This window comes from Pomacea canaliculata, linkage group LG2, assembly GCF_003073045.1.
Source record: "Pomacea canaliculata isolate SZHN2017 linkage group LG2, ASM307304v1, whole genome shotgun sequence".
NCBI classification, from domain to species: domain Eukaryota; kingdom Metazoa; phylum Mollusca; class Gastropoda; order Architaenioglossa; family Ampullariidae; genus Pomacea; species Pomacea canaliculata.
The window spans coordinates 31,921,625-31,938,283 of NC_037591.1; the positions used below are offsets into that span (position 1 = coordinate 31,921,625).

Genomic DNA, 16,659 nt, shown 5'->3' on the forward strand with positions numbered 1-16,659 from the left:
TTTATTCATGTGCTGTGTATACCTTCCAAAGTATGTCGATCATAGTCTGTGTTTATATAAATGTCAATAGTATTGTTGTATTACTCTTCCCTATCATAAGAAACTTTTGGAGGAACCAGCGTAAATGGTTCACCGCCTTTAACAAAAACTAAATGAGAAATGTACTAGTTATTTTAAATAAATGCATTTCAGATGGAAATACTAATTATTTTCAAACCGGCTGTTGTGTGCTTACTATAATAGGCTTTGCATTTGCATTCTCTCGGCATCTCTCTTTCTGCGGATGACACAGACGTGAAAAAAAAAAATTCTACAGAGGTTAACAAAATTACTAACCTTTAATGTTTATGCCACCGATCAGTTCTCTGCAATCATCTTCTAAAATATTTATCACTTTCTCCACTCATCAGTCTGGTGTTTCTGGTGGTCCCCCTGCCCGTTGGTGGATGTTTTTGACGACTGCGAAATGAAATCATGGAAGATCTTAAATTTGTTCATTTCTTTCTTAATTCATCTTTTTCTTTTTCTGGAAAAGCCTCTGCTTCTCCCAGGTAACCTCCTCGATTAAGACTAATATTTCGCTGTTGCTTCAACTGGCACGTCTTCGTTTCAGCTATGGTGTACAAACGAATTTCGCGGTTCGGCACCATCGATGAAGCGCAGTTTTCATTGGTTGAATATAATTATGGTTGGCAAGGAAGCCTTGATGATGATGTCGATTTGTAATGATCAGGTATCCATTCAGAAGAATGCTCATTGCGCACAAAAAAACAAAAGAAGAAAAAATAAAGTGAACAAATATATAAAACACCAGGAAAGTAAAAAATAGAGACAGAAGTGTTTCTTGGACGCTCCCCGAAAAAAATTATTTTATCGCGGAGACTTGACCTATTCCTCAGCTAAGCGAGGGGCTATATGCTCGATCGCTCATTCAGTCCTGATTTTCATGAAGCTTGATTTGAAGCGCCCAGCGAATATCCACGGTCCTATACGCTTCTTGGCAACCATCATCCTCTCAAAGTGAACCATAACCGGAAGGTTGCGAACACGTAACGTGTTATTTGGGCCGTGGCTGACACTCACGTCGTGGAAAGTCTTCGACCTCTAAAATCATGTTAATATAATGATTTTCTATAAGGATTTACTCTCTTAGCCTTTATCTTTATCAAGATTGCCCACAAGGTTGCGTGTGTGTGGCTAGGGTAGTGGTAGAGAGGATATGCATGAAGTAGCTTTCCCCGAGCGAGGGCGACAAAAAAGGGATAGAAATCTTGCAATCTCTGGCCCAGTGATTTTTCAGAGTGAGCTCCCTTGTGAAATTGCCTAAATAGGTCTTGCCGAAGTTAGTAAAACTTTTAAGATTTTTGTGTACTTCATCTAAAGCAACACTGCCATACTGATATTATTAAACAAATAAAGAAAACTCCTACTTTGCATCATTTTTCTAAAACACAACTCCAGAACTGCCTAAATACGGTAACTTATTTTGACAGCTTGTGATTCATCCAATATGGCGACTTCAATACTTTGCAAAGAGAACAGGTAGAGCATCGATCTTTTTCGACTTTAGGGCGTATTAGCGAAGAACTTGGAAGAACTTATGTTCGTATTTCTTTATTTACGTATGAATACTGCTAATGATAGTAGCTTAGAGTCTATTATTTTCTCAGTTTTGCTGTAGCGAGTGAGTTAAAATAATTAAACTCAGTTCCTGTCGGAGCAAGAAATGCTTCTTGTATTCGTTTTTCATTATATCACAAAAGTAATTATTGTATTTCTTGATTTCCTGAGTTACATTTAGCTATATGCATTCCTGCTCATTGAATTTAAGTGCATTGAAATATTATAAGCAACATTTTTACTATTATCGACGCACTAGATAGCAGGCATAGTAATAACAGAGAGTAGAATAATAGGTATCAGTTCTGGATCGAAAGCTTGAACAGTGTATCCATATTAACAATATGGATTCTTGCTTCCAGATTCTTCCTAGATTTTATTAAACTGTGAAAGGAAGAGAAACAACAAATATTTATTTATGTAACTTTAAAGGCTTAGTGTAAATGTTCAAAATTTTTAATAAACATTTTGTCTGTAGTATATAGTCTGCAGCTTAGACTTTGAATTATTTGGTTCTGTGTAATGCAGTAGTGACTGATTCAAATACTGGGTAGAGACTGAGCATTAAAATGCAAAGTGCTTAAAATCTCTGTAATCATAACTTATTTTGATTTCAGGTGAAATGAACAGTTTTATGAAGTCAGCAATCAATGAGATCATCATGAACAGTAAACTATCATATAAATTATAAGATAGAAGTGTGTGGACTCAATTAAAAAAAAAAGTAGCTCCTTATTTATACCCCAGAATGTGGAAAGTAAGCATCGCTGTGTACCAATAGATCATTGATGTTGGAGAAGCAATAAAGTAATGAATGAAGTGATGTCAAGCAAGAAAAATATGCTTCAAAATCTGGATGAATGAACATTTAAAAACCTGCAGTGCAGTTTGATAGCAGCATGTCAGGAGAAATTTTCCATCCCATGGAAAACTCTGATCAAGTGGATTCCAAGACCTGGAACCCACTGCAGTGCCCACTGTGTAATGAGCCCTATGAAAATCCATGCATTCTTCACTGTTTCCATAGCTTCTGTGAACGCTGCCTGCGTGGGAGGGCTCTTGATTCCAAAATGAAATGTCCAGTCTGTGGGTAAGTTAGATGTAACTTTAGTTTTACCTCCACTACCACCAACACCATACCAAATTTCAGCATTTGGCATTGAATTGCATTGTAACCAGCGATTTTACATTCTTTGCATCTAAATTTTTGTTGTGTTAACATTGTGAAGCTTAAGCTGTTGTAATTTTTACACATTTTTATTTTTATGTATATATTATTTTCTGTGTTTTCAAATATAAAAATGATCTGCTTTCCTGTTTCTCTTTAAATTCTTTAAATCTTTAAATATACTTTGAAGAATGAATGTGAATTTTTTTTTAATTTATATTTTTGACTGCACTTTACAACCCAGGGGGCAATTGTATCTAAATTTTCATGTAAGCATCACTGAGGAATCGTAAATCAGTGCTTAAATTCTAATTCTAACCGTGCATGTTTTATCTCCTTGCTAGTACAACGACACATCTAAAAGATGGAGCTGTCCTTCCACCACGAGATCTTCTCTTGAAATTTATGGTGGAATCTTCTACAGATGAGAAAGCTCCATGTGCTAACTGTGATTCTTTTGTGAGTGAATTTACCAACATGATGATGACCTATATTCCTCTGCTTTACTCATTGAATTCTACTGCATTCTTCATCTACTCTTATGCTATACCTTTATAGATTTTAGAGAACAAAGTCATTTTAAGTTTTTTTTTCAATTCATACCAAACTTGACCTAACCCTAGCCTACCTCCCACCTCTCTTGAGCATGTGCTGCTGTGTTCATGCAGGAGAGTAGTGCCATGTTTTTCTGCAACACATGCTGCCAGCCATTGTGTTCTACATGTCGGGAAGAGACCCATCGTGCACGCATGTTTGCCACACATGATCTAGTTTTGATGAACAAGCGCACACGAGATATCCATAAACGATGCTGTGAGTCAAGTTTTTGATGGTTTTGTGAAATAAAAATTGTCGATTATATCTCTTTTTTTTAAAGCTTGTAGGTCATTAATAAAATGCCCTTTATATGTGGATGACACTACCACCATACCTTCCCCTTTCTAGCATATATTCTTTGTATTTTCTTTTGCCTAAAATATATAGTGTATGTGTGTGTATTCGTGTATGTGCTGTGTGTGTGTGCCTTGTGTGAGAGTGGGAACATGGGCCTATGTTGATATTTATGTTTAACCAAAAAGCTTTTTTAACAGTTGCCCAGAAATTCCACTGTATTTCACATTATTTTATGTTTACTTTAAAAAGAACATAGTTGAAATTTGATGTTGCAGCACTACATGGAGAGCCTTATATCATGTTTTCAATGGAGAAGAAAATAATGCTTTGTATAAACTGTTTTCGAGACATGAGGATGTAAGTTTAACCAATCATTACTTTCATGCACATTCTTAGTAGACAAAGCATTATTATTTATACAGATGCTACAAATATTGCACTTTTGTGATTTTCATATATATATGGTGATGATGAACACATACTGATATAATCTTATTTTTTTTATGATGGCAAATAAAACAATTTGCAGTGTGTTTTTCATTTCTTACTTTATTTATATGTATAGACAGCAACATTTCCAGTAACTATCACTAGAAGTTTCCACATGACAAATGAAGACTTAACTTTTTAACCTTTTTTTTTTTTTTTTTTTTGGCAGAGAGAGTCGCACACACTGTGTTGATCTGGAGACTGCATACAATCAAAGCTGTAAGAAGCTTGACCATAGTGTACAGGTAAAAGATGGCTTAATGATGTTGAAACTCTTTTTTTATATATGTATGAAAACCATTTTGTGATATTCATACCAGTAGTAACATCAAAACTAACCAGGATAAACATGGTACTTTTTATTTTTTTTGTCACTGTTTTTTCCTCGTTAGGCCATCCGAGATCTACAGCATTCAGTACGTGATGGCATCCATCTTTTGCGGACCCTCTTAGATGAGATCAAAGAGAATGCAGAGAAGGAGCAGAAGAGTCTGATGGACTTGTACACAGCTGTAGTGGACAAGATGCAGCAGACTAAGGATATGCTGTTGGAAGAGGTTGACAGGTAAGAGCTAGTGGAAGTGAAATTGATGTTAGATGACCTTTCTAATAAGAGGATGAATTGCAATAAACATTTCATCAATCTCCAGCTGACACCTCTACAACAGAAGATTTGAAAGTTCTATCCTCGTCTTGTTATTGAGTAGATCTGTTTCACTGTGGCATAACAGCATCTGTTCCTATGATACAATGAAGGCTATTAGGTTAAGCACAGAAAGTAAAAGCACATTGGTTCATAGTATCAATGAGTGTCATATATCTGAGTAACACAGCTTGTTCTGTGTAGCTTTGTAACTGTTCACATGAATCAAGGTGATAAAACTTTGCTATTTTCTACCATTATAGGAGTTTTTCTCATGTATGAAAATTAGTAAAAGTTCAGTCCAAATCACTTATCAAGAAAAGCATTTCTCCTTTGTCATGTTAACAGAATCTTGTATCTTGTGTCAAGCACTAGTCTTATGTGACAGTCAGTATAGGGAGAAGGAGAAAATGTTCAAGGCACAGCTGATGACACTGTCAACACTCCTTCCCACTCTGCATGTCCACTTGGTCATGTCTGGTGCCTTCTCCAGTGCCACCAACAAATTTGAATTCTTGGATTGGCTTATGTGAGTTACAAAATTTATGTTAGCATGTATGCTTGCAGGTGAATGTTCATTTGTGTGTTTGTGGGCGCAAAAGAGAAAGTGACTACATTCATGTGTTTTGCTGTTTGTCATGGGAATAGTATTTTGGTGTCACCTACATGCAGGTCATGATGGACAGACTGAAGTCCATAGCTCAGCGTCAACATCCACTGCACCCTACACAAAGTGGCCAGATTGATACTGGCCACAGGACACAGTTTGCTAAGTAAATTTTTCCTTGCTGTTGATTATGCTTATATTTAAGAACAGTGGAACCTAATTATTTGGTTTAATGACCTGTGCCCCTCATCCGCATAATCAAAAATCAAAGATCATTGAAAATAATTCTAAAATTCACAAATACTAGAATAGGTGCTGTACAGGGAAATTCTTACCTTTCATGTGTTGTTTATGAAGTTTTCTTGAAAAAAAATCAGACAGGAGACACTGCTGTGTGTTCTTGCAGCGCTTCAATTTTATTAATGTGCGAAGTTTGCATAGCTTTGTCAGTAAAATTTAAATCTGTTTTGTGCTCAAAAAAAAGAAAACTTAAGCTGTGACTCAGGTAGTGTACATTCCTGTAGTAGGAATTCTTGGCAGTGAAATCTTGGCAGTCTTGTGATGTCTAGTAGATTTTCGCATGGTTAATTGAAGTCCAGATAATCAATTCCACTTTATTACAAACCTTATGAAACCATTATTTTAACCCATGATTTCACATTTCTGAATTTTAACATTTATCATGATTTATGAATGGAAATAAAGCTTACGCAAAGTAAAAAAATGTCCTAGTCTGAAAAAGTTTGTCATGATACAGCTGCTGCCTTCTTTTGCATACTTCGATAATCATTGTACTTGTTTTGTATTTTTGTCTCCATGCAGAAGCCTGGAACCACTCCTTTTTCATTCTGCACAGCATCGAATGTCGAGACCTTGTGTGACCTCTTCTGCTAGGTAATTCCAATATTTTGTTCTGTCATTTTCAACTTAGCTATATCTCTTAAAAAGACATAAATTGTATAATGATAATTTCACATATTGTTTTTTTTTGGTTGGAGTTTCCTTTCCCTGACACCAACGGCACCAATGTAGCGACAAAACAAAGCATACATATTAGTTTCTCAAATTAGTGATACACAGTCTTCAACAAAGTCAACCTGTTAAGGCAATAAAGTAACCTCCTTTTATGACAAGATATCTCCATTAATCACCATATTTTGGCTATTTAAAAAAAATTTATATAGTAATAATTGTCACAAAACTATAATTTTGAATTAGCTTTAATATCAAATTTGGCAGAAATGAAGGGGTTTATGTCTAGAAAGTGGTATATTTTGGAGATTTTTTAGAAAATTTGCATTTATCAGCATACCCGAAACTGCTTTTCACGTTTGTATTTCGAAATAGAGCCACAGTGAAAACTTGGTATGTACGTAAAAAGTTCCAGTTATTAATGCACACCAGTAAACTTTTCATAGCTTGAATGCGTATTATCCAAAATCAGGAAAATCACAACCCGCATATTCTGTCACATTTTGCTCACTGCACTACAAAAAACTTAAATCCTTAAAAAAGACCAAATATCCTGCTGTGCAAACCAAGGGAAGTAACTTGTAGAGAAATGATTCAGCTTTAAAATGAGGTATTTTTTGTTTCTGTACCATTAACCATTTGAGAATTAAAAAAATAATAAAAGCACTGTACTCGGGTCTTGTGTGACTTCTTACACAAAGTGAGCCACCCGCTACTGCTTTCCGGTGCAACTGCAATGAGTTAAACTAGGTGGCATTAATGTTACATTACTTATTGTATGAATGAATCTAAGTCAAAGAAATGCTATGAGAAATGCTGCACTGTTATGGATCAGTTTACAATGAGTCCTCAACTTTTGCTAATTATAAATGCTCTTTACTGTTTACTCTGGTGTGAGTCAATCATAGTTATATATCTTCATTTGTCCCACTGAATAAAATGGAAGTTTCTTTATTTCTCAGAATGGACATAACCAACAGCCCACAGATTATGGGCTCCTGCTATTCCTGCTTCGAATGTCTCCCAATCTACACTCGTTCCCAACATGAGTCCTGTAACAGCAAGGCGCTCCAATGGCCTGAATGGTGCAAAGGTCAAATTTATTGATGCCAAAGGGCAGTTTGCAGATCACTGTGTAGAATTTGAGAGTGCTCATAGAGTAAGTGCTTTTTATTAGCCTTTTGCCATCTGTCATCCAAGGCACTGTGTTCTTTCTGTTGGTCAGTCTGTATTTCTTTTTCTATCATTATCACCCTGAACCCTGTGTAATGGACATATTTGTCTGAAGCTATTTTTCTGCAATGGATCTCCTTCCTTCTTTCTCCATCCAAACAAAGCAGCACAAATTAGCAGTGTCTATGTAGGAAAAGAAAGTGTATCATAAAGAGCATGCAAGGAAGAGGGGTAGTGTGTATGTATGTGCATATGTATAGGATAAGCCTGATTGTTCTTTTTGTTCTGTCTCTTCCATCATCAAGTCATATTCCAAGTGCAATGTCACTTGGCCAATAAACAAATTTTTATTAAATAATAATTTCTCAAAATTCATCATATATTGTCTGCAAAATATGGTTTATGCATTCTGCTATCTGTTTACCTTGGTCTTTTCTGTGGGATTCATTGTTGATAAGTCATAGCTATGTCATTTACTAGATTGACTTTTTTTGGATTGTTAACGCTAAGAGCAAACATTTACTTGAATTGGTAGCATTATAAAATGTGTTGTTGTTATTGTTGGGTATCGCAGACAACTGAGAAATAATGTCCCTTTACAGGATCTGATTCAGAAGTTAGAAAAGATGAAAATCACTTGTCAGGAGGTACAGCGAGATGTAACCATGCGACGGTGTTTGGCTCGTAAGGATGAGATTCAAAGATTACAAGATCATATTGAAGGTCTACTGCAACAACTAGAGACACATTTCATCACTCTGGATGGCAAAAAACTGGCTCTTGAAAAGGTGAGTTTGACTTGTTGTATCTTTACTTGGTTTTCTTTATTTTTGAGAGGTGGGTTGCTTAATACATTTGATTTTTTTTGTGGCAGCTTTTAATGCATTGGTTTTCATGTAAGCATTATAATTTTCAGTTGAATATAAAATCGCAAGAAGGTGAAACACAATTTAAGGCTTAAATAATTATACTTGACGCTCTTTTGACATCATAAGCACTATTAGCTCAGACCCTTGGAGCATGTAGACTTTTCTTTTTTTTTCTCACTTCTGAAATTAAGGTACATCTGAATATTTAAATGGATTATTCATTCTTGGTGCTTAAAAGCCATTTCCATAGGTGCATAAGTTTGACAGCTATGCTAATAATGAAAGAACTATGCTTCTAGAATGTGAAGCATTTGAATAGAATGTAATAGTAGAAGACTTGTTTTATCACAAAAGACTCTGTGCTTCTTTACTATGCAGTCAAAATATGAATTGCCTTATCATTGGCTTATTGAATACATTTTTCATTTACCTAAACTGAATGCAAACATTCCATATGAAAAAGAATGCGTGATAACGGTCTTTTAAAAAGATGTTCCATCATCTTTCACACAGTTAAATATCAGAAGTTAGATTTTTCTGCTCTAGAAGAGGAAAAATATGCTCTCTGTAAAATTTTATTCTTTTATTTTTAAGCACTGGGAAGAGAGTTTGCAGCGAATAGCCAATGAACAGGATCTTTACCAAGGTAAGAAGTAGATTACTTTTCTTCTTTTTTCTTTTTACTGACACTTGTTAGGGCATAACTCAGGGTCTCTATAAGGAATGATGCTTGTGTGACTGTTTTTGTGTATGCATATATATTTATACACACGTGTAATGAGTAGCTAGCTAGAACCTGGTGCTGTATTATTGTTAAAATTGTTATTATTGTTAAAGGAAATAAGATTGGTTTAAAAAAGGCAGAACTTTAGGGTGGAATTTTAAAAAAAAAGCATACCAATATTTTTAATAAGTAATTTGCAGGGTTGACATGGGTATGTTTAAGAAATAGTTGCTACTTAGGTTTTCTTTTTTAAAGCTTTTCTTATAATTATGTTGGCTTTTAGAAAGATTTTATATATTTTTGTTTGTTCACTTGTTTAATGTATTTCTACATGCATACATTTTTAGCAAATGATTATTGATGAATCAAGACTGTCAGAAGTCAAATTCATTCTTTTTTCACAGCTCAGCTTAATGACGTGAAGAGACTGAAGGCTGAAAGTGACAGACTTCGGCTGATCACATCTCAGCTGACTTCCTTTGTATCATCCATCACTGCTGTTACAGAAAGATTATCTCCAAAGTGAGTTTACACTCGGTTGTAAATTTCTTTGATTCCAGTATGCTTACTTGCTTTAGTGTTTTGTGCTTGCATGCACAAGTATGCATGTGTGTGTGTATGTCTGTTTAGAAAGAGGTTAGAGATTGTATTTATCTTTTTTAAACCTGCGTGAAGAATTATAGAAGAGTAATGAATAGATCTTTCATAGCGTTTGCAGGTTGTCAGGTGTTAAGAACACTATCTAATGTCAGAATGGTGCTCTGTCATGATATGTTGCCAAAGTCAACGTTTGTCTATAACACCCAATAATTGTGTGCATGTATGTGTCCTTCATCTGATCAGGCTCAGCAACTCTTACCATTCAAGCGAGCAAGACAACCAAATGTCAGCTTTGCTGGAAGAGATCAATGCTGTCCAGCCAGACTCGCAGCAACGGTGATTGTTAAGAGTTAACTTTGAATCTTAAAAACGCCTTTCTTTGATAAGGGCCACACCTGTCACGCAAAAACTGTGATTAACAGTATGGTGAAACTGGTTTTCTCTAACATAAGTCAGTGATGAGCACTTTTAGCTCTCTTTAAAAGAGGGTTATTTCTTTTCACAGCATTATTGCAAATTTCCAGAGTTGTCAGTTTATTTTCAGAATATTCCTAAATTTCTTTAGAATCTTTTTCATTTGTTTTTTTAGTGCACTATTCATAGTTTCCTACTGACTGATGCTGATACATGATTGTTTCCCCTTTTACAGAGTAGAAGCTATACGAGATGCAGAGGAAGAGAGGCAAACAAAATCTGCCAGTCGCACAAATCCACTTGACTGTGAGCTAATCAAAACAAAGGGGATGCTAAAAGCCCCATCTGTCCGGGACAGAAGAGACAGTACTTCCCTCAAGAGAGATAGCTCTGCTTTAGTCATAGAAGACAGTTCTACTTCTGTCATAGCCAATGTGGTTGTGACTGTCTCAACAAACAGTAGCCCAGGCGATGTCATTTCAGAGCCTTAATCAAATTTAAATGTCAATATTATGTTAGAGCATTTTTTAAAGTTTTTATTACATACGATTACTGTGGAGTTTTTTTTATCTTTCTTTTATGGAAGAATTTAGAGTTGTTAAGATGTGTAATCCAGAATATTTCGATATTACACTACATTTGTGTTTGGTTTATTGTGCATGTGATGGGTCTGGCTGAGATTGCATGACATGTCATCTAATTCTTTTGGTGGGAAGGGATTTGAAAAAATAAAACAGGGATCTTAAACATACTCTAATGTCCCTTGATTAGTGAGATCAGGTAAACAGGATTACAGTTGTGAACCTTTGTCATTCTGTCAGATAAGTGAATATGTTGGTGTGGCAGTATTATGCTGCTAGTATTTATTTTATTCCTTTGTATGGGATTAAATTCTGCATTCTAAGTATTGCATGTGCATGTTAATGGATGCATATCATGTGCATAAATATGCATAACCTTTAGAAGTGCCTTTCATGTGAAACCACATTAATAACTGTTTAAATTCTATGGGGATGATATTTACAGATGTTTTGTATTGATACTTGATAATTATTCATAATATTTCTGCTAGTCTTGTACCAACCCATATAGCAATGTCCATTCAAGAGTGACTGGAATTCTTGGTTTGTGTTTAGGACCACTGAGTCTGTAGGCGCCAGTTCATATGTGTTCCGCCTATCAAAATATTTGTCTTTGTGTGAGAGTTTACTGATGTTTTTTAGTCATCATAATGCCTAGAAAACTTTGCCAGCGCTGTCAGTTATATTTTTTGGCATCACCACCACCATTGCTCCGACCTGTAGTTTGGGTATGTTTGTCAACCACATTGCCTCAGCCGATCAATGGCAGAATTTTGTGCTAGTGACTTTAACTTTATTCCCTCCAAAAATAAATTCTGGTCAAGAGCTTTGTAGTTTTTCACTCAGCCAAGTAAGAAACTATACAGAGGTAGAACAAAGATATTGGAGCAGTGTCATTTCTGTGTTTTGTCTAATGTAACAACAGACAAATGTAAGGGCAAAATATAATGCAGCTGTATATGGATATATTATTGTTTAACTGATTGTTGTATGAATAATGTTCACATTATTTTCTGTGTTTAATTAGATGTAACATTTGAAAATCATTACTGATACATATATTTTTTTGATCTTCAGATTTGCACATCTGGAAGTTCCAAGTGTTAAGCTTGGTCCAGCTCAGTCTATGTGAAGTGCAGGTCACAAACCCTTACAGCAATAATGATATTCATGCAACTTTTGCAGTAGTGTTTGCTCACCGCAATTTTTTTAATGTGTGTTTATGCCAGAGTGCCAGCAATGTTCCATCAAAGGCTACACAGATGTTTCTGCCAAATGTTTATTTTAGAAGCACACAAAATTTTCCTGCTATGTGCATGCTGGCATACACATGGCAGTTATATGGGTTTGTTTGATCTTTTTTGTTTTAATTTAGATATTGTTTTTAAGAGAGAATGATTGCACATTTTTTTATAAGTCAGAATTTTCACAAACTCATGGAACTCTATCAAAATGGTGATCTGATTTACTTCAGTCTATGTATATGACAAAAATGGAAATGTTTTTATCCCTCTGAATTTGACTCAGCCAACCCTGTCTCACTATGAGAGAGGAAGAATGTGTTTGTCCTGTAGAGCAACATGTGTCTGTGGCGCCCATGTCGTTACTCAGCTTTTGACCTTAGCCTGCTGCTCATGTCTACTACAGCTAGAGGATAGATCCATAGGTCCCATGACCTTTCACATTCCTTGGTCATCTTCTCTTGACTGTAGCTGTCCTCTGTCCAGAGTTTTCCATCAGGTAGAAACATTGTGTAAATCACATTAAGAGAATTCCTAAACATGTAACAAAAATTTACCAAAGGCCTCTGAAAAAGTACACGATTTGGGGTTGGAGGTCAGGAAATGTAAAATAATTTAGCTTGGAAGTTACATCGTGAAAGACATTGTGTCAAAAGCCAGACATGAAATAAGGTATTACATCATTACTGATTATCACACATCAGTTAGATTATTGTTTATGCCTAAAAATGTGGCATCAGGTTAAGACCATAATAATGTAGATTGTTGTATACTTCTTATTTTGTTACTAATAAGACTAAAATATTTGTTGGGTGGGGGTGGGAGGGTGGTGTTAGAACCCTCAAGAATTTTTACTGATGGTCTGAAAACTCCTAATAATTCCAACTTGCATTTTATGGATGGGAAACCCTGGGTCCACAGTCTGCCATGCATGCAGCAGGTTAGGGTTAAGAGCAGGTGTACCATACGGGCGCAAGTGACACATGTGTTGAGGGCTACAAGTTGTGCTTCACAAACATTTTGACACCTTGTGTTGAGGCTCATAGCTCTACATACAGTGTGACCTCATAATCTAACTCTTCATTTTTCAACCGCTTGTTCCATTTCCTCTTCATGCCTATGCGACCATCTATGTTGTGTATTAGTGCTTCATCTTTTCTTGCTCTCTGTGGGTCAGATGATAGCACCACTGTTTAGCTAAGGCTCTGCACTGATCTCTATCTTCCTGCTGAGCTACAAGGAGATCAACTTTCTGCTGACTCTGAGATCTTCCTGGGTCTTTCCCCTAGTCACAGTTTGTAAGGAGGACTATTTCAGCAAGACCTTTCATAATGAATTGAAACTAAATAGTGATTTTAGACATTTAGAACAACGAATGGGCAGCCAGGGACTAGGCCAGATAGATCGTTGCCAGTCCTGACACAGTATTAGCTGGGAGAGGGAGGAGAACACAGTTTCTGCGATTCTGTCTTGCAACACATAAACTTTAAAAGTTTAGGAAGTCCACTTTCTTTTTATGTGTAAATTTTGTTTAAAATATTTTTTTTCACCAAATTCTCAGATTTGTATTGAAATTGTCATGTTATTTTCCTACCCGTCCATATCCATATTTCTGTATTCATCATAAGACCTGTATTGCTTTGTACAAGCTGCCAGACACATAAACTGTCTTATAGCCATTGACCTGAGTGATAACAATGGTCAGATGCTTATAGGTTTCACTTACACATGGTGCAAAATTGTGAGGGCAGCCAACTCCAGCTTACTAATAGTTTTTGAATTGCATTATGAGTATTTTGGAGTTTAACATCAATGTGTTCACATTTTGTCAGGGAAAATTTTGAACAGATTTCAGCATTGTCGGAAATAATCAACAAAGGCAGTCTTTAGCTGCAGATCCGTGTTCCTAGATATATTTTTAGCACAAAGTCGACAAAGGAGAAGAGGGATGAAGCCTCAGATTTCCTTTTGTGTAAACAATCAAAGCATAAAGATCAGAAAGCCTTTTCGTTTGCATCTCTTCCTGTGGAAATATTTTTGGAAACTGCAGCATCTTGTCAATGTAATATGAAAGGTAGCCACTCTTGTACTTTACCCGAAGTTTTGAGTGACTGCACAAGCCTGTGAGTTGGTTCAGGTGTTAAAAGGAAGAAGAAAATCTGCAGCATTCATCTAACAAACTGTGATGTGTGGACAGGAGAACAAAGATATATATATTTGGACATTGTTTTCAGATTGGTTTAGAGATACTATATCAGTCTTGAAAATCTTTTGTGTTGATGTTTTGTCTTCCTTTTTTGGTTTGTAGATCCATTTTGATTTCTAGTTCTTCTGAGAGCAATTTTTATTAACTTACATTTCTGTTCACTTGGGCGTTATTTGGCTGTTCATTTTAAACAGAAATGGAAAACCTCTAGATTGCGATAGAACTGATAAGCGTCATTGTGTTCCGCTATCAGAGTGCACCCAATGATATTCTATATATTTCATGAGCAACTTCTACCAGTGGAGTGATGATGCCCATTGCAATGTTAGAGCCCGTCTGCCTATTTTGATTGCTGGCTGGTGATCTGCTGAAATAAAGAAGCCAACTGAAGTGTTGTGTTTATTACCCCTTTACCCTGATTTGTTTTCTCACTAAACCTGGTAAACAAGTGAGGGAACAGTTGGAACGTAAGAAACTTTGAACACGTGCTTACTTGCATGGCTTGAGAAGGTAGGGGCGGACAGTCTGGCCTTGCAAACTATTTTTCTGCCATGATATGTCTGTCTACATGGACTCTCTAGGTGAGGATGGGCGGTTGAGGGCAAGGGCCTCGGTTGGCAGAATCGATGCCAAGGTCTTTGATGTTCTTTGTAGCTGCTTGTGTTTGCTCTTTAATTGTGCACTTACCCTGAACATGTCAGCATTGTGACACCTGTTTTGGGTGTCACATGTTGACATGTCCAGCCCATCTAGCTTGCGACCTCACCAAAAGCTGATGGATGCTGGGAATACATGCTAGACCTGTTTCCAGGATCTATTCTGTTAACAGATGTTAAGTACACGGAGGAATCAGTTCACAGGGAACTAGTTGAGCTGCTTGGTGTGCTTAGAGTACATGGCCCAGGTCTCACTGGAGTAGAGAACTACAGCAGTCTAGACTTTTCAGTTTTGTGGTGAGATTGAGACCATTACACTCCGAGATATTTCAGTATAATCTGCAATAGGCAGCATTTGTTGGGTGAGTCTTTTGTTGATTTCTAAATTGATATTTGCCAAGCAAACCAGAGGTCGTATAGTTATGAAGCGAGAGAAAGTCCCTTCCCTAGGGTAATATGGGAAACTCAAAAGAATCATGTTTCCAAAGTTATAAAATGGCGTCCAGACTCTGCGAACATTACTTCATATTTTTATTACCCTATATAACCTTTGCCACATCATTATAACTACGGCGCCACGGGTAAAATAACATCTTCTGGGTATTGAAACAGCTTTATAACTTCGGAAACAAGACGCGTTTCCTTGAGTTCAAGAATGCGTCGTTCCATCAGCTCACTCCTACGACTAGTACTTGCCGCCAAGGGATGACATGAAATGAATACGCAACAGAAGTTTTCTTTATTTAATTAGTACCATCAGCCTAGGCTTGCTACTTCAGATTATATGCAAAAATGACTTTTAAGTGTTATGTAGACAATTCTTGCTCTGGTGCAAGGGAGCTTACTCTATATAAAAAAAGCAAGCCTGAGATTGTAGGAATTCTGTCCCCATTTCTTTTCTCAAGAACTTTATTACTTTGTCGGACGCTTTAACCGCGGGGCACACGAGAAGCCAAAAGCACGAAACTTTTCCGAAGCAATCCTCCTTTTCCTGCTTGCCGTGTGACCAACACTGCAAGCTATCCCCAAAGCGGCTTCGCAAGACTGCTTGGCTTTAGCTTGCGGCCTGCTTCGCGCTTTAGAACCTGTTCTACTTTTCCACGCGCTTCCACATGGCTGTGAAAGCAACAGGGCCTCTGGCGAACCTCAGCGAGGACCAGACCGTTCATTTGATCGAATTAATTAACTTCTTTGTCTCTCCTTTCTTTTCTTTTCCTTTATTTTAATAGCCAGCCATAGCACAATAACATCCAGTGTGTCCGATATTGTAGTGAACAAGGGACGCTACCGAACATTGTAGTGAACAAGGGACGCGACTCTCGCACAGTGCTTCGTTCGTGCTTCGAAACAGCGTTCGTGTGTGTGTGACCAGCAGCCCCCTCCAAGCCGGCTTATCAAGCAGCCCGCTAGCGGGCTCGGAAAAGCGCTGCTTCGAAAGCCAAGCTTGCGAAGCCGCTTTTGGCTTCTCGTGTGTCCGCAGGGGGTTGCCTGGTAGCCTGATTATCATATGCTAATTTTCGTTCGGCACACAAGAGAGGAAGGGAAAGAGAAATATTGAAATAAAAATGGAGAGCTACTGAAAGAAAGAGGGAGAACTCTCAAAGTTATCTCGTCAGGGTGACATATATGTGATTGTTGTTCTTTATGCAGAGAACATCATAATTTTTACCAGAAGTTAGTGAAAGGTACATAGCCGGCACAAAACTGCACAAAAGTACGATTTACAGATTTTTTACTGTTAAATCTTTGCAATGTAAAATATAAGGAAAGCGTTTTTGAACAAAGTATAACACATACGCATT

At 36.8% G+C, this 16,659-nt stretch overlaps 1 protein-coding gene across 1 annotated transcript; it reads left to right on the top strand.

The window, feature by feature from the left end:
* Nucleotides 1-1,363: 1,363 nt before the first annotated feature.
* Nucleotides 1,364-14,614, top strand: LOC112557113 (RING finger protein 207-like). Its single transcript, XM_025226757.1, is given in 16 exon segments — nucleotides 1,364-1,542; nucleotides 2,238-2,710; nucleotides 3,133-3,247; nucleotides 3,457-3,601; nucleotides 3,958-4,039; nucleotides 4,341-4,416; nucleotides 4,564-4,736; nucleotides 5,203-5,347; nucleotides 5,487-5,587; nucleotides 6,244-6,285; nucleotides 7,381-7,552; nucleotides 8,169-8,354; nucleotides 9,030-9,081; nucleotides 9,564-9,681; nucleotides 10,003-10,095; nucleotides 10,409-14,614. Coding segments are annotated over 15 exon segments (1,947 nt in total). The 5' UTR covers nucleotides 1,364-1,542; nucleotides 2,238-2,519; the 3' UTR covers nucleotides 10,665-14,614.
* Nucleotides 14,615-16,659: the final 2,045 nt, after the last annotated feature.